We start from the raw sequence: 22,705 nt of genomic DNA, 5'->3' as shown, positions 1-22,705 counted from the left end.
GCTTGGCAGAAATTCTTCATTCTCATAATTACTGAAGTAAAAAAGATATCTGATTGTATGTGCATGGCTCCTGCCGTAAAAAAGATATCTGAATCAATGTTCTCTTGCCATTGGCTTATATATATATATATATATATATATATATATAGGGTTAACTATATTTACCCCCTCTAACTACTATTCCTTTTGCAATATCCCCCAATCTACCTTTAGAGTTACAATGTCCTCTTCCATATCTTATGGAGAGTGCTTTTGTTATTTTTGGTTTCAGAAGGGGAACACTCTATAACCCCGATGGTAGATTGAGGAGCATTGTAAAAATTAAAACATTGACGGGACATTGTAAAAAGAATGGTAGTTAGAGGAGGTAAACGGAGTTTCCCTGTTATGCTCACGTGACATTGCCCATCTACCATTAGATCAATTCTTGTTAAAAGAAAAGAAAAGAAAAGAATCAAATGGCAGATTGGCAATGCCATGACAGCATAGTGAGATAATAGCTCATAGCTGGTTTTGACTTATGCTGCATGAAGATGGAGAGAGTCGGGTGATAAAATCTGTTAATGCGCACTTGGTGAATCCTAATTCTTCGTGATGCTTAAAAAGGAAAGTTGTGGCTGGACCTATATATATATATATATACACACACTTTTAGAGAGGCCTTGGTTCCTGAGATTAATTGAGTGGAGAGGAATAAGTTACCTGCCGAGAGTATTGTGGAAGCCTTTCCTTATTTGCATGGCCAACTGTATACAACGATCGTCTTAGTTCTCTTCATCTAAGTTGACCACCAACAAATTCTCCCCCTGATCTCTCGTCTATCCTCAAGTTCCTCTCTCTCTCTCTCTCTCTGTGGCCTGTTGTTCACATTTCAATGGGGACCCTTTACTTTTATTTCCTTCTCTAACTCTGTGTCTCTCCTACTTTCCTTTTTCCTTTTTTTCTGGGCGGGGGAGAAGGGGGCTTTTATGATCTTTTCGTTTTGAAGTTCTTTATCATCTTGATAATTTCTCTCTGTTTTCTCTCAAGAGCTCCTTCAACATTCAATATGGCATCACAGGATGATCTTATCATGAAAAGAGGTGCTGTGTCTACTGGGATGGTCACCGGGCCATTTTCTAAAGAAGAGATTGTGTGCGCATACCCTCACATGGTCTCCTCCAATGGCGTTTGGTTCGGAGATGATCCTTTCGACTTCGCCGCCCCTGTTTTCCTAGTCCAGATAACTATATTTTTCCTCACTTCAAGATTTATTTTCGTCTTGCTGAAACCTCTGCGGCAAAGTATTATCACTGCACAAGTTCTGGTAAGTTCCTCCCTCTTAGGTGGGGAGACATACATTCATTTATATTTCATGACTTTCTGGAGTCCATTGGCTTAAAATTCATTGAATATTATTGTTTTTGATTAACTTTAATTTAGTAAAACTGGATCAATTTGTAATTGCTCTTCCCTGTAATCCAACTAAGTTCATATATATATATAGTAGCAAGCCTTCTGGATAAATTAAGAAGAATGTATGCTGACACAAACATTGCTATTAGAAACCAGATACTGATCTGCAATGGGCTAGCAAGGCCAAATAGAAGCCTTATATATGTTAACTAACTGAGTTGTTGAAAAAAAGGAAGTGCTATGTTTGCTAGCAAGCAAGGCCAAATAATGGGTATCTGAATTTGTTAATTCTAGCTTGTAACACCTCACCTCCATGTTTGGAAAATGAATAACCCACCACATTGACTAGGAGCTTGTTTAGGTATGCGTTTGAGGAGCTTAAAAATGCATTTAATACTCAAAAAGTCTGATTTGAAGAAAGTACAAGTTTGGTAAAAAAAAATTGAAAACGCTTTTAAATATCCAAAAAGCTAAAAAAATGGTCAAAACGCATTTTTTGTAAAAATTTTAAAATGAAGTTTTTGCTAAAAAGCGCGCAATCCCAAACATGCTCCTAGGTAGATTATAAAAGCAGCACTCGTAATCCTAAGTTTCATATTAGTTTTATAAGTAATTTCAAGAAACTCCAAAATGATCGGTCTTTTGAAGTGATGGCATCGATATGTTGATCAGCTTACAAATGGTATCAGAGCAATCTAGTCTAACAGTACGTACTAATATGGAACTAGGATGTTAAAATCATGATATATATGAGCATGAACAGAGTACCCCCTCCAACCTATTTTCTTATCCTTCTTAATTGTCCATGTTCTTATCATTGTGATATATATATATATATATATATATATATATATATATATATATATATACCTGCAGGCCGGTGTGATAATAGGTCCAACAATTCTTGGGCGTGTCATAGGAAGCGATACGATGACCAAAGTGTTTCCACTGTCCAGCAAAGTGGTACTTCAAACAGCCGCAAACATAGGCTTCATTCTTCACCTCTTTGTCTTAGGAGTGCAGATGGATACAAGAATATTGAGAAAGGCAGGCGGCGCTGCGGCGCTGATAGGATCCGCCGGTTTTGTGATGCCTTATGTACTCGCCGGACTCACCTATTTTGTCATAAGTCATATGATTCCAATAGACGCAAACATAACCACTTCCCTTCCATTTATAGCCGCAGTTAATTCCATCTCAAGCTTCCCTGTTATCACTACCCTGCTTATTGATCTGCAAATTCTCAACTCCGAGATCGGCCGATTAGCAACCTACACAGCCATGGTCAGCGATTTGTGCAGCTGGGTCACGGCTGTATCCGTCACCGCAATCGGCTTAGCCATACGCAGATCCAAGTGGACATCGTTGTGGGCACTTTGCTGGGTCACCGTCTTTTTGATCGCCATCGTGTTTGTTTTCCGGCCGTTCATAATCTGGCTAACAAAATTCACGCCGGAAGGACGACCCATGAAGGAAACTCACTTTGTCGTCATTCTTGCGGTGGTGCTGGGGTGTGCACTCTTTGCTGAAGTCATCGGCCAGCACGCCGCCTTCGGGGCTTTTATGATGGGGATTGCTTTACCAGATGGGCCGCCGCTGGGATCGAGTTTAATAGAAAAATTGGATACCATAGTGACTGGGTTGCTGCTTCCGGTTTTCATTGCGATTTGTGGTTTGCAGACGGACTTGATGTCGGCCGGGGTAGGAGGAAATTCTCCGGTGATCATTGAGGCGATCATCGTCATGGGTTGTGTAGGGAAGTTCGGTGGTACTCTTTTGTCTGCGCTTTACTGCGGCTTGCCTTTCATGGAGGCCGTTACTCTTGCTCTAATCATGTGCTCCAAGGGCATCGTAGAGGTTGCCTGGTATATCATGTGGAAGGATTCCAACGTAAGCAAACTTTTCTTTTTAATATAAATTAAAGAGAATTGCTAGAATCTAATAAAACTCTTATATTTTGCCCTTTAAAATTTTAGGTGACAAAATGCACGTTGTCCAAGTTGATGGCAAATAACATTTTGCCACCTAAGATTTTGATAGACAAAATGTGAGAGTTTTATTAGAATCTAGCATATTTCTAAATTAAATTATTAAATTTATTTATTTTTATTAAGTTTTTAGAATAAGTGTAATTTGATATGATATCAGAGTAGAAGTTTTCGGTACGAACACTATTTCTACCAAGTCTATATTAAGTTGGGAGTTTGAGCCCCAAATAAAGGGAAGTGTTAGAATATAAGTTAAGGTTTCGTTACGTTTCGGTGTAAAATGTCATCTAAAAACGTTTTTCTTATTTTTGGATGTTCGTACGACAAAAAAATAGTGGTCAAACCGAAAATATTTTTGGTTACCTAGGAAGACCATTTTTAATTTTCTTAAAATAGTATCCTTTTTTTAAAAGGGTAAACTATTTTTTGAGTTTGAACTTCTCCTTCTTAAATGCACCTCCCCCCAGCAGTTCATTCTCTGCTACTGCCATAATTCGCCTGAATCCCTCTCCTGGACGCTACCACTTTTTTTTTTTTTTTTTTTGACATGTCCACACAAGAGGGGGAATGGAGATTCGAACTAGTGACCTTCATTTCATTAAATGTGGTTCCAGCCGATTGAGCTACCTCCTGGGGACCTGGACGCTACCACTTGTGTTCACTAGAAGTCACCTACCATTTTTTGCGGATGCTAATTTTCCGCATAAGCCAAACGCTAAAAAATATTTTGAAAAAAAAAATTGTGAAAAATATTTTCAACTTAAGACATTTTAATGTCGAAACAAACCGAACTTTTATATATATATATATATAATTGTTGTGTTATGTCTTATAATTGAAATGATTTATTAATGCATACAGATCCTAGACGACCAAACATTTTCCCTCCTGATAATCACAATGCTGCTCGTATCCGGGTTAGTGAGGCCCATGGTAGCGTTCCTTTATGATCCAACAAGGAGGTACACGGCGTACGGAAGAAGGACCATTCTGGAATCATCGGACACCGTCCAGCTCCGTATTCTTGTCTGTATCCACCAGGAAGACAATGTCCCCATGATTTTAAATCTTCTCGAAGCTTCCAATTCCACCAGATTCACCCCAATCTCCGTCTTCGTCCTCCACCTCATGGAGCTTACTGCCAGCACATCGGCTATACTTGTGCCACATCATCACCATCTCCACAACTCGCCTTCCAATGCATCCGACCATGTTGTCGGTGCCTTCAACCAGTTTGAGCAGCACCACCATGGGAGTGTCGTGGTGCAGCACTTCACCGCAGTTTCTCCTTATGCGAGCATGCATAACGATATATGCAGTCTTGCTCTTGACAAAAGAACCACCATTGTGATCGTGCCATTTCACAAGCAGTGGGCGATTGATGGACGGCTGGGATCATCCGCCCCCTCCCTCAGGACTGTCAACCACAACGTCATCAACATGGCCCCATGCTCTGTCGGAGTCCTCATTGAGCGGGGGATTAATGCACGTGCTATTCGCTCCGCCTTAACAACACCATCCTCCTCCGCATATCGAATTGGCTTGCTGTTTTTCGGCGGCGCTGATGATTTGGAAGCACTCGCCTATAGCAGACGCATGGCCCAACATCCACATGTCAACCTCACAGTGGTCAGGTTCATACACGAGCGTCACTTTTATGAAAAGGAGAAGAATCTTGAAGACGATTTGATCCACGAGTTCATATCAAACGCAGTTATAAAGGGAAAAAACCAATATAGAGAGGAGATAGTGGAAGATGGAGTAGAAACAACGCAGGCAATCCATGCAATGGAGGATGATTTCGATTTGGTAATGGTGGGAAGGTACCATGCACCCGACTCACAGCTTATGTTAGGCTTAACAACAGAATGGAGCGACTGCCCGGAGCTTGGGGTGATCGGAGACATGCTGGCCAATTTAGAAACTCGGTTTTCAGTTTTGGTAGTGCAGCAACAGCCACAGGAACCTGGGCATCGCTCGCTAGAGACCATTCCCAGCTTACCAGTTTCTAATAGAAGCAAATCTGTAGCTTCAAAGATGACCAGTGAATTTTCTGATGGTGAAGATTTTACACCTATTTACTCTAGGTTTGAGCATCGGAAATAAAGGATATATATGTGTGTGTGTATATATATATATTCTTTGTTTTTCTTTCTTTCTTTCTTTCTTTTAATTACGTTTTTTACCACACAACAATTAGATGATGAAATGAATACGATTAATTACTGATCATACCATATTTTTCCCAAGCTTTTCCCTATTACTCATTTAAGTATACTCATCATATAGAGTGAAGTTACATTATTGGACCAAAAAGTCTGCCATAACATAGGATCGACATTTCTTACAATTAGGTTGTCCGAACCACATAGAGAGAGGATGTTTCGGACAATTGGGCCTTACAATCTTCTAGCTTCTTGTGGGAGCTCCCCTAATTGAGTGCAATTCGAACGCCAATTGCAAGGGATCCATAACCTTTTTTTTTTTTTTTTTTGAACCTTGATCCTTATTGATCAGTAAGATAGTCTTTTGAAAATGTAATTTTCTAGGAGAGAAATCTCAATATTAATTTCCAATGTTAGAATGTTTTCAATATTATGATTTACGTTTTGTTTTGTTTTTGGTTTTTTGTTTTTTTTTTAAGCAAATTGGAAAAGGAGTACAAGTGATCAAAAGACCGGAAAGGGGTGAGCTCCCCTACAACAGACCCAAACTCGAAAAATAACAATACTAGTAAACGTAACAAAATAGGAAATAAGCCAAATAAATAACCCAGTCCTCGATCTCAAAGGGTTGCATAAAGTGCTTTTAAAGGCAAAAGGAGCCCATGAAGGATCACAAACCTCAAGAGGTTCATAAACCCTAATAACAGGTGTAAGAACCTCAAAAGGTCCAAACCCAATTGTACCTCTAGCAAGGAACAACATCAACCTCCCAAAGGAAGTCGATACAGGTGCGGCATTGGTAAGATTCGGATCTGGAGCCGAAGAAAAGGTAGTATTGAGTCTATTGACTCCGGTAGCGCTAGTCTCCACAGCAGAAATCAGACCTAAGAACAAAGGGAGACTAAAACTTACAAAACCCAAGCAAAACAACAGAAAATACAAGGAAACAAAAGCAACAACAGAAAATACAAGGAAACAGATGGAACAACAACAGAAAAATAAACACAAGCGGAAAAACACCAAAAAACCCCAACAACCAGTAGAGATGGTGATGATGAAGGTGGAGGAGTGGCCAGTAGGAACCATCGACTAGAGCGTGGGGATCACGAGCCGGCGCGTGAAGCTCACGCTCTGGCGCGTGCTGGGCGGATGGCTAATTGGGAAGCGACGGTGGAGAGCTAGGCGGCCGCTGATGATGGTGGACTGGTACATGCAGACCTTGGTCAGCCAGAGGAAAGCATATCGGGTTTTAAAGAAAACCCATCTAAGAACCAAACTTGATCCGGCCTGCATGGTGGAAAATGGCGAGCAGTAATGCAGGGGAGCAACAGGGATCGAACGACGATGGAGGATGGCACCCCAAGGCAGCGGAGCAGTGGCCAAAAGGTGGAGCAAAAAATATATGCTGAAGGGTGACAAATAGACCAGAGAAATATGCAGAAGAAAACTAGACGAAGAAAAAGAGGAAAATGAAAAGGGGAGGAGGAAAACCTTTCCCCTCCCCTGACAACCACACTAACGGTGGTAGAAGACCTCACAAGGAGGTGGATTTTTCCGTACTTAGAGAGAAGGAAGAGCTTCTCTCACTAAAATGAGAGAAGGAAGAGCTTCCTAATATTATGATTTACGTTTATTCACTTCCTTATTTAGTCTAAGTTTTTTATTTACCACTCCTAACGTTTTTATAAGTACAGACCATTGTAATACAATTTATCACACTTTAATATATTTAAGGGATCCGGCTTCCATGATATAGTTTTAATAACATCATGTATGCTGTAATTTAAGCAATCATCAAGCTTCAATCTCCTAAAATCTAAAAAATTACCTTACTTTTAAAAGCTTTTACCAGTCATATTTTTTAATCATGGTTCAAAATAACTCAAACCCCTCCCTCCACATTTTCTCTCTCCCATTTGTTTCTACATTAAACTCATTCTGTGTAGATTAAATATTGTATGTATGTGGAACACTATGCGGTAGGAGGCGGTTAACGGTTATTAATATTAAATTTTTTATATAATAATAATAATAATAATAATAATATAAAAAATTAACGAAGTTGTTTTGATGCGTTTAATATTGAGTTTTTGTTTTGAGTTTAATGAAATTGATCTTAATTTATGCCTTAATAATAATAATAATAATATTTTTAAGATTTTTTACATTTTGAAACCTTCTAATTATTTAAAAATGGCCAAAAGTCATCTAAAATAGGCCCTAAAAAGAGTCTCAAAGAAGGTCCAAAACACCAAAATAGGTTAAAAAGGCCAATTTCTAAAAAGTGGTTATGTGGTGCAGTTATAAGTTTCAATAATTGCTAACCGGCGATTATTTTAAAACCATTAACCTAATAAGGAGGAGTGGTTGTGGTTATGAAAGCCACTAACCGCATAAGGTGATTAGAGGCAATAACCGTTAATCACAACCATTTGTACACCCCTACTAATATCCCACAAATATTCTACTATATTGATGGGGTAGGGTCTAGTACCCATTAAATATTTTTTTTATTAACAATAGTTGATTATTGAAGGCTACTATACCCTCTCCCTTGTAACCTTTTCCCGCATTTGATTAAAAAAAAAAAAAAAGGCTACTATACCCTATTACGTCAACATAGTGGGATATTAGTAGCATATTGTTCGGGTATATAGCATTTCTCTTATAGATAGATATCATTTTATATTCAAAACATGAGTAATATAACATACCATACAAACATTTCACAAATATCTCACAAGCTAATGTGGCAAGGTCTAGCCATTGGATATATGTATTTTAACGAGGGCGAATCCAAGAGCTACTAAACCTTGTCACGTTAACTTTGTGAAATATTTGTGTGGTAAGTAGCATTTTTTTTTTCTAGTCATATGGGGCAAAGGTTATAAAGGAGTCTTTCACATTCTTGATTTGAATGAAAGAGAGAATGAGGGATCAATTATGAATGCTTTCAAGCATGAAGTTGGAAGCGGTCCATCTAAGAGATGTGATCAATAATTAGCACACTCTTAAACTTTACTAGTTTTCCACCTATTAAAAGAGAGCAAATTAAAATTAGGGAGAAATTTCACAAAACCCCTCATGAACTTTCACATGTTTTGAAATTACCCAATCGAAATTCAAAAACTCTCAATTTATGGTATTAAACTTTCAATTTTTTGCGATATCCTTCATTTGTTAGGATTTTCCGTTAAATTTGGTCAAAATTTTCTAAATACCCATTTTTTAATAAAAATAATAATAAAAAATATTAAAAATATTCAGGCGTAGGTATTTTTGCAAATTTCATTAAATCTTGAATCTTTACAATTTTTATATTAAAAAGCAAGGGTATTTTGAAAATTTTGACCAGATTTAACGAAAAATCCTAATGGGAGAGAGAGGGAAGGGGGAGAATTTCAAAACGCGTAAAAATTTAAGGGGGTTAAGTGAAGTTTTTCCTAACATTAATGTTAGAAATAGCGAAAGCAAAATTTCAATCCTTGAAGAGGTTTGGTTTTCAAATGATGTTGATGGCATCTAGCTTCTAATTGCAGTCATCACACTGGATCACATCTGGTTTGAGAGAAACCAATTCGTGGTGCATAATGCGGTTCAACCAATTTTAGCTAAGTCACTTCAGCAGATTTCCCTTTTTGTTTTGTTAAAGCTAACTTTGATGTGGCTGTTAAGACAGATTTTGTTGTGCTATGATTCTTATGTTGTAAAATTATTTGGATGGTGCAAAAATTCTTGTTGATACTAAATAATATTAATGCAAACAACTAACAATAAGATAAAATATAGAATGCAATAAATAAAAAATAGACCAAAGAAAATCTCATAAAGCTATAGAATAACGCTGTCCTTAAAAGTCTTAATTAATGATTCTAATGGTAATTCTCCAGGCTGTTACTAATCCTCTCCACCAATATTGATGTTATAGGTGAGCCCAAACTGCTCTTTTAGGTATGTACATACGTAGGATTAACAATATTGTTAACAACCAACAACCTTTTTTTTTTTTTTTTATGGTCTTTTTGGCGCTAACAAACGTGGAATGTTAAGCTTACAAACAAATTTTATAAAAAAAACTTTTACAACATGATGTGATACAACATGATTGGAAATGAGATAAATTCAATTTGAAATTTGTTTGTAAACCTAGCATTTTTCCTAGTAACAATCTGGTACATGCGAATTTAACAAACCCTGGCCTAAATCCCCCTCCAATTAATGTTTTGTAACAAATTAACCCAGAATAAATCAAGAATATGAGAGCGTTGATATATATATATATACCTTCCAGCAAGAGAAACAACCGCGGTGTTAGCTCAAAACCCTTTTCCATTCCAATCTGCCTGGCCTCGTTGCAGAATATAATATACTACGTACGTACGTACGTGAAACTATTATTAGATGTTGTCCTAAAACAGGCAACAAGATCCGTCGTATAAATTCCGACTTCATTTTTACACAAGAAATTAAAAACCCCACTTGATTGCCTCGTCTTTTCTTTCTCTCTCTATCTCTCTCTGCGTCAAATTTCTTTGTGTGAGAGGCAGGCAGCAGCATGGCTGGAAACAATGGTAATACAAGCAGTGGCGTGATCACCATAAAAGAATGTATTGAGTTGCCCGCCACCGTCCATTCACAAGGCCTGTGGAACTACATCTATAGTGGGCCTATGCCGTCTACGCCACTGATTGAGCTGGTGATGATTGTTATTTTCACCATCACCCAAGCCTCCCATTTCCTTCTTAAGCGGTTTGGAGTCCCCAAGTTTACCACACAACTTCTTGTACGTCATCTCTTCCACCCTGTTTCTTTTTTTTGTACGTATTTACATACATTTTAGAGAAACTTCACTTTTTAACTCTTGAATTACTACCCATTTTAATATGTCCTCAAACTTTAAAACTTCTCAATTTGGACTATTAAACTTTTAATTGCAGTCAATTTGAACCTTTTTGTCAGATTTTAAACGTTAAAAATTAGACAATAACGTTTATACCCTTGACTTATTTTACAAAATTCTAAATTTAACCTTAATTTCAAATTAAATTTTTTAAAAAAATATTAAAAAAAATTCACAAGGTGACCAATGGTTGAGCCACCTTGTGATCCTTTTTTCAATTTTTTTTTTCATTTTTTTCTTTTTTAATAAAAAGAAAATTGAAGGATAATTTTGTCTTTTTAAGGGTTTTATGGGCCAAAATTGAGGGGGTTCAAATTGACTGCAATTGAAAGTTCAGGGGTCTAAATTGAGAGGTTTTGAAGTTTGTGGAGACATGTCAAAACAAGTGATAATTTAGGAGGTTCAAATTGACTGCAATTGAAAGTTCAGAAGTCCAAATTGAGAAATTTTGAAGTTTGTGGGTACATGTCAAAACGGGTGAAGTTTCCCCTACATTATATATATATATATAAGTTTGATCATATTTTATATGATTAATTACCAGGTTGGCATGATCCTCGGGCCCTCTCTCCTGGGGCGCTTCAGAATATTCAACAGTGTTCTATTTTCCATTAAAAGTCAAGAAATAATTGATATGCTGTCTCTCTGGAGTTACGTACTCTTTTTATTTATCAGTGGCGTGAAAATGGATCTAGGAATGATAAAGAGAAGCGGAAGAAAAGCCTTGCTTACAGGGGTGGTATGCATCTTGTCGCCTTTACTAATTAGCTTGTCATTCCAAGTAAAAATCAGAGGATCTTATTGGCTAAATGAAGATGAATCATATGTACTTTCATATTTAACAGCAGTACATTGTCTAACTCCATTTCCGGTCGTTGCTTGCCTTCTTGAAGACCTCAAGATCCTGAATTCTGAACTGGGTCGATTAGCCCTATCTGCAGCAATGGTGAGTGATATGTTAAGTGTGTTCCTTTCCATCCTTGCCACCTTGGCTATAATTAGCAGGGTGCAATCTAGTGTGCTCACCGCCGTAGATTTAGGAGGACTCATCATCCTTCTTATCGTCATTGTATTTACGATTCGACCAGCAATGTTTTGGGTGATCAGGCAAACACCGGTAGGCAGGCCTGTCTGTGACACATACATTCATACCATCATGCTAATGGTCTTTGGCTCCGGGTTGCTTTCTCATTTGTTTGGTATGAGTGTATTCACTGGGCCTTTCTTTATGGGTTTGGCAGTACCAGATGGACCACCTTTAGGATATGCCATTGTTAACAAGTTCAACTACTTCATTTTGAATGTGTTTTTGCCAATCTTCGTAACTTCTTGTGGGATGAGGACAGATCTGAGTTTACTCAAATTCAATAACATGTTCATGACAATCAACGGACTCAACATTGTTTTGACTTTTTTGACCAAAATGGCGGCTTGTTTGGTTCCTCCCTTGTACTTCAAAATGCCCTTAAAAGATGCTATGGCACTCGCTCTCATATTGAGCTGCAAAGGTGTAGTCCAACTCGCAGCCTATACAAGCCTCAGAGATACTAAGGTGACCATATTTCTTTATCCCCGACCTTTTATTTTTTAATTTTTTTTAAAAAAATTATTCTTAAAAATTGAAAAAAAAAATGTTAGAAATCATATTTTTATCCAACAATTAAGTATTTCACAATGATAACATGTCAATTAATTCCAACCAATCCTTGATTTTTTTTAACAGTACTAATTGATTATCAAATGGTTGATTAAGACTACTACGTCAGTATTATTGAATAGTTATAGAATAAAATTTTTAGTTTCTAGCATTACTCAAAATGGAATTATCTTTTTTTCTTTTTGTTTGTGTTTTAGGTGCCTCTAATATAGATTAGGATGAATTAATGCCTTATTGTTATATATATATATATATATATATATATCTGATATATCCTTTTTAACTCAAACCTACATTCCATTCCTTTCCCATTGGTAGGATAGTGCCAAAAAAAAAATCCACCTACAATTGAGAATAATAACTAGACTGTATGTGTATTTATAAGATACAATATATGCTTCTAGTATTCCAATATTAAATTCACTCAGTTGCATCATATGTAACTCTCACGTGACAAATAAATTCTTAATAACTCATATGCATGATAAATTTCATGTAAACCCTAAAATGATTACTTCCTTGATTTAATAGGAAAAAGCTTGAGATGATATTACTTTCATTATAATACAATAACATTAAATCTTTAAGGGGTAATTCAATTGGGTGGAGACTATGCCTTATAAAGCGAAGATCATTAACTTGACTCCCCTTTTGATGCAGTATAACTTAGTGGGTTACAGCGAATAACAACATTAAGCAGCGGATTGGTATTTATAGATTTTGATTCTATCAAAGGATCTAAGAAATCTTCTTAAAAAACTAGATACTCTAGGTTTTGAAGGAAAATAAGGAAAAAACTCAACTTTGAGTAATTCTTATTAAACAAACTTAATAATAATATAAATCTATGTTCTAGGGTCTATAAAACATGTATTTATAGGCTCTCAAACCCTAAACTTAAAGAAAATACGACTTAGAATTGTATTTGTAAATCTACGAAGCGTGTCCAGACGGGACATATCCCCTGTCCGGACAGGTAACTAAAAACACATGAAATAGCATAGATGTGTCCGAACAGGCTTGACCCGTGTTCGGATGCTACTTCCAAAAACTACTTTCTTCGATGGCATGTTCGGACAGGCTGGACCTGTGTCCGGACAGGACTTCTAGAAACCTCTTTCAGGTTTCTTGATCTACATCACCTTCCTTCCTTTCCCTCCCCTTATGCAGGCATGTCATAAAATAATAATAATAATAATAAATAAATTAAAAATTAAAAAAAAAAATTACAATACACTCAGTTCTCTTTCATCTTCTTCTCCCCCACCAAACCCAAACTCCCAACAATTTAAATCCTACACCCACAACCATTCTCGGTGTAGCTGATTTATTATATATCCATTCTCGGTGCCGCTTTGGAACGCCACCCTTCGTGGTGGTTTTAGCAGCGATGCTGCTTGGCACGCTTCAAGAGTACCCTGAATCTGATCAACGATATATTTATTTGAAAATCTTGAATCTCAAGCATTGATGGATGATCATGATGGCTTGTAAAGACTTATTTTGAGTTTCAGATAATCCTTGTAACCAGCAGCTTTGTCAACGATCTCCCATAAATTTTTTGATCCCAAGATTACTTTAATACAGATATATAGTTGCCTTTCGTGTACCGAGGCATTTGAAATGGAATCATTCCATTTTCCATTTTCCATTTTCCATTTTCTTTTCTCACCACAAGTGACTTTAATACCAATTTGTTGGAAATCAAGAGGGTTAAAATCACATGATCAATATTCTATGGAAGATAAGTGGAGAAGAGGACAAACACACCAAAACAATTTTTTATTCCACTCACTTGAGAAAAGTGACTAGCTAGATCATATATGAGTATTTATAAGATGAGTAATGCTATTTAGTAGATCGGTATACGCTTATCATACAACTTAATGATGTAACAATAAAAATCAATTATTAAATCAACGCTTGTAGAAAAAATAAATAAAAAAAGACACGTTAATTTTATTTCCATAATATATCAGTTGTATGACAGGTTTATAGTAGTTTATTAAATACCATTACTCTTATAAGATACAATGATACTTCTAACTTTTCCAATATTCATCTCACTCATTTACATCATAGGTGACTCAAATATGACAAATAAATCCCATGTAACTCCCGAAATGATTATTTCTATATTTGACAAAATTATTTTCCAAATTGACTCTTAGACCAAATACATGTAAGACCCTTTCACTCCATGAATCTATAATAAATTAGAAATGACTATTGCTAAATCAAGTTTAGTAGTATAGTTAATGATATTTTTTGCTTATTTTATGAGATGATATTTCATTGTTAAGAGTATTTTAAGGATAAGTCCTAGAATTATCCTTTGGAAGCATCATACTATACTGCAAAATACATTTTCTAGAACATAATATTTAGTATAGTAAAAGACCATTGCTTTCTTTAACAACATCATTTGATGGGTTTCTCCAACATTTTTCATTTAAGTGCAGGCCATGGCAGACCAGTCGTACGCTTTGTCAAGTGTTAGCATCCTATTAATTGCACTTTTCGTGCCACTACTAGTGAAATATCTATATCATCCTTCAAGAAAATATGCAAGTTACCAGAAAAGGGATATTATGCATTGCATACACAATGCAGAGCTCAAAGTCCTAGTGTGCATTCACAGGCAAGATGACATTGCTGCAATAACAAAACTACTTGAAGTCGCGTGCCCATCTAGTGAAAGACCCCTTGCTATTTATGTACTTCACCTTATCAAGTTAATTGGCCGAGCCTCTCCTATTTTTGTGTCCCACCAAATGCAAAAAAAAACTGTATCCAATAATAGTTCCTATTCAGAGAATATCATTCTCGCCTTCAATCACTTTAAACAATACAATGAGGGTGTTGTATCAGTAAACATCTTCACAGCAATCTCTCCACCTAAGTTCATGCATGAGGACATATGCATCCTTGGATTGGACAAACTCACATCTTTCATAGTACTCCCGTTTCACCGAAAACGGTCCATTGACGGTCTTGTCGAATCAGAGGACAATACCATCAGGACCTTAAATTGCAGTGTGCTTGAAGTGGCCCCCTGCTCTATTGGGATTCTTGTTGATCGTGGTCATTTAGGCCGCTCAATTGTTTCATCAGAGCCATCTTATTATGTTGCCATGATCTTCTTCGGAGGTAATGACGATCGAGAGGCGTTGTCTTTTGCAAAACGCATGGCCAATGACTCGAATATCATCTTGACTGTGGTTCACTTTGTTGCCGTTGGCGATGACGTTGATTCTCACTTGGACAAATTGATTGACAATGAGATATTGAAGGATGTTAAACTTAACAATGTAGGTGATGAATATGTGATATACCAAGAGGAGATGGTGAAAGATGGGCCTCAAACGGCATTAATAATTCGGTCTCTGGTGAATGATTATGACTTTATTATTGTTGGTAGACGACATAACATACAGTCTCCGCAGACATCAGGGCTTGTAGAATGGAGTGAATTTCCAGAACTGGGGATTATTGGGGACTTACTTGCCTCATCAGATATTCAGAGCAAAACTTCTATTTTGGTGGTGCAACAACAACAACAGATTGACAGTTAAATATGGAACTAAATACATTCATCTTCGATCTGATCATGGTGTAAGTATAAAATTTTGTGCGATGGAAATATGTAGTTTATTGTTAGGTCTTATGTCTTTTAGGTACGTCTTTTTGGTAGTAATATTAATATACATGAGATATTTGAGATCAACGGGGTAGGGAGGACTTCTATTTCTATCGAGTATGTAAGGGCTATTTCTAATTGTCAAGCTTATTATTATCATTTCTCTTCCATTAGTTTCATGATTCTAATTAACGGTTAGATTTTTTGTTCTAAATAAAAGAATCTAAGAGAAAATACACTTTACTTTCCAAAGTCACAACAAAAAAACAAGGAATTTGTGACATTTAAATAATAAGTTTTTATTAAAAAAAAAAAAAAAGTAAAACATTACCCCTTATAAGGGTGGGGCCATGATTCTAAGCACGCCAGGCTATTTTTTTATTTTTTTTTAATCTTTTCATATTAAAAAAAAAAAAAAAATTGTCAGCGTGCGTTGTGTTTAGCTTCACCCATAAGGGTGATGTGTGACCCACGTCACACATCCCCTAGAGGCGATGTGTGGCCCATTTTCACACGACGCACTTGGGGTGATGTGTGAATAGTGTCACATGTCAACTCTAGGAGTGATGTGTGAACAGTTATAGGGGTGACATGGAACCCATTTTCACAGTCACAGGGGTGACGTGTGAACACGTCGCCTCCCCCGCAAACCTGCAGCTTCAATTGCTTTTTTCTTTCTTTCTTCTTCTCTTCTCCGCTTCTTCTTCCTCTAATCTCCATCACTCCTCTCTCTGGCCGGCCTCGTTCCGTAAGTGAACAGCCCTTCTTTTACCTTGCAATAATGATTTCGTCAATTTCAATCGATTTTGGCATTAATTTTTGTGAAACTTGTGCAGTAAGCATGAGAGATTGGAATCCCTGTATGATTCAGGATTAGGCGTAGGGAAGGGTGGCAGTTCCGATGGTGGATTCGAGGCGTTCCCTAAGCCAACCACTACCTACGCCTCCGCAGCCGGCGACGCTGCCAAGGCATCATCTTCGTCGTCGTCAGTACCGGTACTTGTATTTGGAGAGAAGGAAGCCGAAGCCTGGCGAAAATTCTAACTGGTCACCAGTACTTGTATTTGGAGTAGGGAGTTCTCACAGCAGGGGAACAAGATATTGCACAGAAATTACTGATTGATCGAGGAACTTTCAATTGATTGGGTATTGTGATGAGAGGTCTGAGATGATTCTTGTGTATGAGTTCATGGAAAAGGGGACTTTAAGGGATCGGATAAAAGAAAAAATATAATTTCTCTTTATCTAAAAAGGAATCGAAACGAAAAAAATAAAATTAAAAAAAAACCTTATTTAGTGACTTGCGAAAAAATGCACATCAAGGTGACGTGAAAAAATGCCATATCACTATTCCAATTTATAAACCTACTAGTTTAAAGTCCTTTTTTTATACGTCACTATTGGAAGGCCACTATCCCTTTTTTGTTTTTTTTTTTTTTTTGGGGGCCAAAAAAGGCCACCAAGGGGTAATCACAAAAACCTTTTTATTTTGTTTTTGTTTTTGGTAGTGAGTATTCATCATTGATTTGGCATTTTAGCCATTAAAGTTTAAAAAGTGACATTTGAACCCCACAGACTATTAAGCTGTAATAATTGTCAACCCATCCATTAAGGTTTTCTGTCTGTTTGGAATGAATGTTACGTAAGTCATGTGCAATGCATGTGACTTTTTAGCTCCTTAACTACAGGAAAAATATGGCAGTGTAAAGTGTTTAAAAATAAAAAAAATAAAAAGAATACTAAAAAAATGTAAAATACGAAAAAAAATAAAAAAGAAAAAAAGAAAAGAAAAGGAAAAGCCACTCCTTTTGGCTGGAATGGGCATAGATAGAGCTATAAACTATATATTAGCTAGGGGCGAAGAGCCAAATTAAAAAAATTTAGTATAAAGACAATAGACGAATGGGCATGTACGTGTGCGTGTGTCGATTTAGTGAGATTTTGGAGGCAGTGTATTTAGAGTTTAGATGAAATATTTTTGTTCGAATCGAGCTCTCATCTGTTCTCTCTCTCTCTCTCTCTCTCTCTCTCTCTATATATATATATATAAGGACACGAAGAAGAATTGTTAGAATAGGCACGCACCCAATATTCTCAAACGGAAAAATATTGAAAGAAGAAAATAAAGTGAAAAATAAAGGTCGAATGACTTCCATAACCCGACTCATTTAATTAAATGAATTAAATCCCTTAATAATTAATTTTAACCTACTAATTTTGTATTGAATTTATGCGTATCAAATTTTTCGGATTGTGTGAATTGAAAAATTCTCGATCCTAAATGCTGGATATCAAGTTTTGAGTCATGTAAATTAAGGTATGTGTATAAGACTATATAGATAACTATACTTTAACCTATTTTATTAAACGGGCTAGATCCATGAACCTGGCCAGTTGGCTCAACATAACTCCTTCAGTCTCTTCAACAGTATAGCCCGTGGGTGTATAACGTTGGGACGCTAGAGAGAGACAGACAGGTAGTGTATAGTGTCAACAACTAATTAACAACAATATCTTTACGGTCTTCTTGGCGCTAACAACTAAAATCAACAGCTTTAACAAACGAAGGCCTAAATGTAGAAGAAAGCATTGATACCTTCCATGCCACGCCACCAAGAGAAACAACCGAGAGGTATGACCATAATCTTCAACACCGTTGCGTAGGTAGCTGGGATTTCGTTTGTACGGTTAAGTCAGCTGAAAATGAAGAGATTTCCAATCTGCCGTTTCCCCACGTTGCAGAATAATGAGAATATAGATATACCAAACGGAGCCTAATAGTGAAAGCTATTATTAGAAGGTGATCAACGCATGCTTATCACATTGATTATAACCAGATTACAACCATAGGATCAATGATCATGAATGTTGAATATTTCTAGTGTCCTAAATTAAAACAGGCATGCAGTAATATATATAAGATCTGTTGTATAAATTCTGAGTCGAGAATTTTCAGAGAAGAAAAAACCCCCGCCACTGATACAAATTTTGGAATGGTCGCAGCAAGTAATAATAATGGTTACTTTATTGATACAAAGAACATGGTCACCATAAACGACTGCACTGAGTTACCGGGGCCGATCCATTCAAATGGCCTGTGGAACACCATTCAGGCTGGGGCAATGCCGTACGCGTTGCCATTGCTTGAGCTGCAGATGGTTTTCATTTTCGCCATCGTCCAAGCCGCCCATCACCTTCTTAAGCGTTTTGGAATCCCCAGGTTCACCACACAACTTCTTGTACGTACTCCCTTCCAGCCACTTTGTTTCTCTTATATATATATATATATATATATATATATATATATATATATATATATATATATTTGATGACATTGTCTTTTTGATTTGAACTCAACATGCAGGTTGGCTTGGTGCTGGGTCCCTCTCTTCTAGGACGCTTTGGAATATTCAAAAATGTTCTGTTTTCCATCAAAAGTCAAGAAACACTTGGTTTGCTATCTGTCTGGAGTTACATACTGTTTATGTTTCTGAGTGGGGTGAAAATGGATTTAGGGATGATAAATAGAACCGGAAGAAAAGCCTTGTATACCGGTGTTGCATGCATATTGTTGCCTTTAGTAGTTGGCTTGTCAACCCAACTAAGACTTAGTAGATATTATAAGCTAGATGAAGATGAAGCAACTATACTTCCGTATGTAACAGCAATACATTGTCTAACTCCATTTCCGGTCCTTGTTTGGCTTCTTGAGGACCTCCAAATCCTGAATTCTGAGCTGGGTCGATTAAGCCTATCTACGGCATTGGTAAGCGATACCTTAAGCGTGTTCCTTCTCTTGGTTTCTGGCTTGACTGGTATTGAAAGGAAAAAAGGTAGGGTGGTCGCCGCGATAGATTCAGTATCAATCATTATCCATGTTATTGTCATTGTATTTGCAATTCGACCAACAATGTTTTGGGTGATCAGGCAGACACCGGAAGGCAGACCTATCAAAGACACATACATTCATGCCATCATCCTAGTGGTCCTTGGCTCCGCATATCTTTCGCATTTATATGGTCAAACTTTAGTTGTTGGACCTTTCTTTTTAGGTTTGGCAATACCAGATGGACCGCCTTTAGGATCAGCCATTGTCAACAAGTTCAACTCCTTTGTTCGGGATGTGTTTCTGCCAATCTTAGTGACTACTTGTGGGATGAGGATAGATCTGAGTTTAATCAAATTCGATTATAGTTACACCAGAGTCAATGGAATCCTCATTGTTTTGACTTTTGTGGTCAAAATTGTGGCTTCTTTGGTTCCTCCCTTGCTCTCCAAAATGCCCTTCAATGATGCTCTGACACTGGCTCTATTATTGAGTTGCAAAGGCGTAGTCCAAATCTTTTTCTATGCATTTCTCAAAGATAACGAGGTGACTATCTTTCTTTTCTCCCCCTTCTCTTTTCATAGAAAATGCAATTATCTTTTTCTTTTTGGTTTCATTTCAGGTTCCTCTAATTAAGATGAACGCCTTATTTTTACATGGAGTAGTGAACATATATCCTTTTTAATTCCAACCTACGTTTCATTCCGTTGACATTGTTAGGATACGTATTTTTGTTGTTTTACAACCCTGATAGTAGATCAATAGGGTACATTAACCAAATTAAAACATTGGGAGAGAGAGATTTCAAATTGTGTGGTAGATTGATGAGAATAAGTTCAGTTTCCCTCTTTACGTAGAATAAACACATTCAATTTGAAATTGAATGTTTTTTTGGCACGCCCTCTTATTTGAAATTTTGATCTCTTTCTTCTTTGTTGTATGGAATCTGACCAGCTCATTCTTCTCTTCCTCTTCCACGTCCTCATCTACTTTGGTTTCCTCCATACCATGGTTATGAGGAATGTAGAGCTTTTGCCTCTTTAGCTAATCCACAATGGCCAACACTCGTGAAAAATAATATGAAATTGGTTCAGAGTCCTTCATACACAAGTCTAGTGTCAAAAGTAATTTGCAAAGTTTAGAGGAAAAGCTTCTTCTTCTTCTTTTTTTTTTTTTTCACTTTATCAACTCATTGATAAAATTTTTGAAGAAATTCAAAAGTTAGCTTGGAAATAGTTGCATTAACAACTCTTTGCAACATGCCATCATCGATCTAAGCATTGATCGATGGATGATCCTTCTCTTTAGTGGCTTGTAAAGACATATTTTGAGTTTGAGATAAGGAACCTTAATTTGTTCATCTTCAACTCCTTGTAACCTTTGTCAACAAATTCCCATAAATATTATGATCCCAAGATTACTTTCATGCGGACAGATAGTTTCCTTTCATGAACCGAGGCATTTGTAATGGAATCATTCCATTTTCCGTTTCTTTTGGAGGGTTAAAACACGAAGAAAAAAAAAAAAAAAAAAGTTGCTTTTCATTGCCATGTCATACAAGTTGTATGCTAGTCATATAGCATCTTGCTAAATAACATTATTCTTGTAAGGTATAGAGATGCTTCTAATTTTCCAGCATTCAACTTAATCATTTACATCACATGTAACTCTAATATCACAAATAAATTCCAAATAACTCATATGCATAATAAATCTCTTGCAACTCCTAAGATGATTATTCCTATATTTACCAAATTTGTTTTCCAAATTGACTTTTAGACCAAATACATATAAGACCGTTTAACTCCATGAATCTAGAATAAATTTCGAAATGAATATTGCAAAATCAAGTTTAGTAATATAGTTAATGATCTTTTTCATGGTTAAGAGTATTTTAAGCATAAGTCCTAGAATTAAGAATGAAAGAAAATATTGATCTTTAGAAACATCATACTATATTGAAAGATGCATTTTCTAGCATATAATTTGTAGTATTAAAAAAATATTCTTTTCTTGAACAAGATCACTTGATGAGTTTCTCCAACATTTTTCATTTTAAGTGCAGACTATGGCAAACCAGACTTATGCTTTGGCATGTGTTAGCGTCCTTTTGACTGCAATTTTCGTGCCACTCCTAGTGAAGTACCTGTACCATCCTTCAAGAAAATATGCAGGTTACCAGAAAAGGGATATTATGCATTGCAAACGCAATGCAGAGCTTAGAATCCTAGCGTGCATTCACAGGCAAGATGAGATTATTGCTATAACGAAACTATTGGAAGTCTCATGCCCATCTAGTGAAAGGCCCCTTGCAATTTATGTGCTTCACCTTATCGAGTTAATTGGCCGAGCTTCTCCTATTTTTATTTCCCACCAAATGCAGAAAAAGACTATGTCCAATAGTAGTTCCTATTCGGAGAATATCATTCTCGCCTTGAATCAATTTAAACAAGGCAATGATAAAGGTGTGGTATCAGTAAACGTCTTCACAGCAATCTCTCCGCCCAAGTTCATGCATGAAGACATATGCATCCTTGGATTGGACAAACTCACATCTCTCATAATACTCCCATTCCACCGAAAATGGTCTATTGGCGGTTCTATTGAATCGGAGGACAATACCATAAGGACCTTAAATTGCAGTGTGCTTGAACTAGCCCCCTGCTCTGTTGGGATCCTCATTGACCGTGGTCATTTAGGCCGCTCAATTGTTTCATCAGAATCATCGTATTCTATTGCTATGATCTTTTTAGGAGGTAACGATGATCGAGAGGCATTGACTTTTGCCAAACGCATGGCCAATGACTCGAATATCACCCTAACTGTGGTTCAATTTGTTGCCGTTGATGGTGACGTTGATTCCCGCTGGGACAAATTGCTTGACAATGAGATACTAAAGGATGTTAAACTTAACAATGTGGGTGATGAATATGTGATATTCCTAGAGGAGATGGTGAAAGATGGGCCTCAGACAGCATTGATAGTTCGGTCTATGGTGGACGAGTATGACCTTATTATTGTTGGTAGACGGCATAACCTAGAGTCTTCACAGACATCCGGGCTTGCAGAATGGAGTGAATTTTCAGAGCTAGGGATTATTGGAGACTTGCTCGCCTCATCAGATCTTGACAGCA

General features: G+C 36.9%; 3 protein-coding genes across 3 annotated transcripts in view; all 3 read left to right on the top strand.

Moving 5' to 3' along the window:
- Window positions 1-1,048: 1,048 nt before the first annotated feature.
- LOC132163179 (cation/H(+) antiporter 14-like) lies at window positions 1,049-5,489 on the top strand. The gene is made up of 3 exons (XM_059573365.1): window positions 1,049-1,306; window positions 2,272-3,285; window positions 4,245-5,489. Exons 1-3 carry the CDS (start codon window positions 1,049-1,051, stop codon window positions 5,487-5,489), a joined length of 2,517 nt encoding a protein of 838 aa, XP_059429348.1.
- A 4,614-nt stretch (window positions 5,490-10,103) lies between these two features.
- Window positions 10,104-15,680, top strand: LOC132163178 (cation/H(+) antiporter 3-like). The gene is made up of 3 exons (XM_059573364.1): window positions 10,104-10,331; window positions 10,993-12,000; window positions 14,568-15,680. Exons 1-3 carry the CDS (start codon window positions 10,104-10,106, stop codon window positions 15,678-15,680), a joined length of 2,349 nt encoding a protein of 782 aa, XP_059429347.1.
- A 3,106-nt stretch (window positions 15,681-18,786) lies between these two features.
- Window positions 18,787-22,705, top strand: part of LOC132163177 (cation/H(+) antiporter 4-like) — a 4,526-nt gene continuing 607 nt past the window's right edge. Inside the window, exons 1-3 of the mRNA XM_059573363.1 lie at window positions 18,787-18,984; window positions 19,110-20,117; window positions 21,637-22,702. Of these exons, the coding sequence (XP_059429346.1) occupies window positions 18,787-18,984; window positions 19,110-20,117; window positions 21,637-22,702 (2,272 nt within the window). The remainder of the gene's footprint in view (window positions 18,985-19,109; window positions 20,118-21,636; window positions 22,703-22,705) is intronic.

This window comes from Corylus avellana, chromosome ca10 (genome assembly GCF_901000735.1).
Source record: "Corylus avellana chromosome ca10, CavTom2PMs-1.0".
NCBI classification, from domain to species: Eukaryota; Viridiplantae; Streptophyta; class Magnoliopsida; order Fagales; family Betulaceae; genus Corylus; species Corylus avellana.
Note: the sequence above shows the minus strand (reverse complement) of the source record. Positions and strands in the feature narration are given on the sequence as shown.

Coding starts and splice junctions, on each gene's coding strand:
- LOC132163179 (XM_059573365.1), top strand. CDS start 1,049: ATGGCATCACAGGATGATCTTATCATGAAAAGAGGTGCTGTGTCTACT. Junction 1,307..2,271: donor TTATCACTGCACAAGTTCTG/GTAAGTTCCTCC, acceptor ATATACCTGCAG/GCCGGTGTGATAATAGGTCC. Junction 3,286..4,244: donor TCATGTGGAAGGATTCCAAC/GTAAGCAAACTT, acceptor TAATGCATACAG/ATCCTAGACGACCAAACATT.
- LOC132163178 (XM_059573364.1), top strand. CDS start 10,104: ATGGCTGGAAACAATGGTAATACAAGCAGTGGCGTGATCACCATAAAA. Junction 10,332..10,992: donor AGTTTACCACACAACTTCTT/GTACGTCATCTC, acceptor ATTAATTACCAG/GTTGGCATGATCCTCGGGCC. Junction 12,001..14,567: donor CAAGCCTCAGAGATACTAAG/GTGACCATATTT, acceptor ATTTAAGTGCAG/GCCATGGCAGACCAGTCGTA.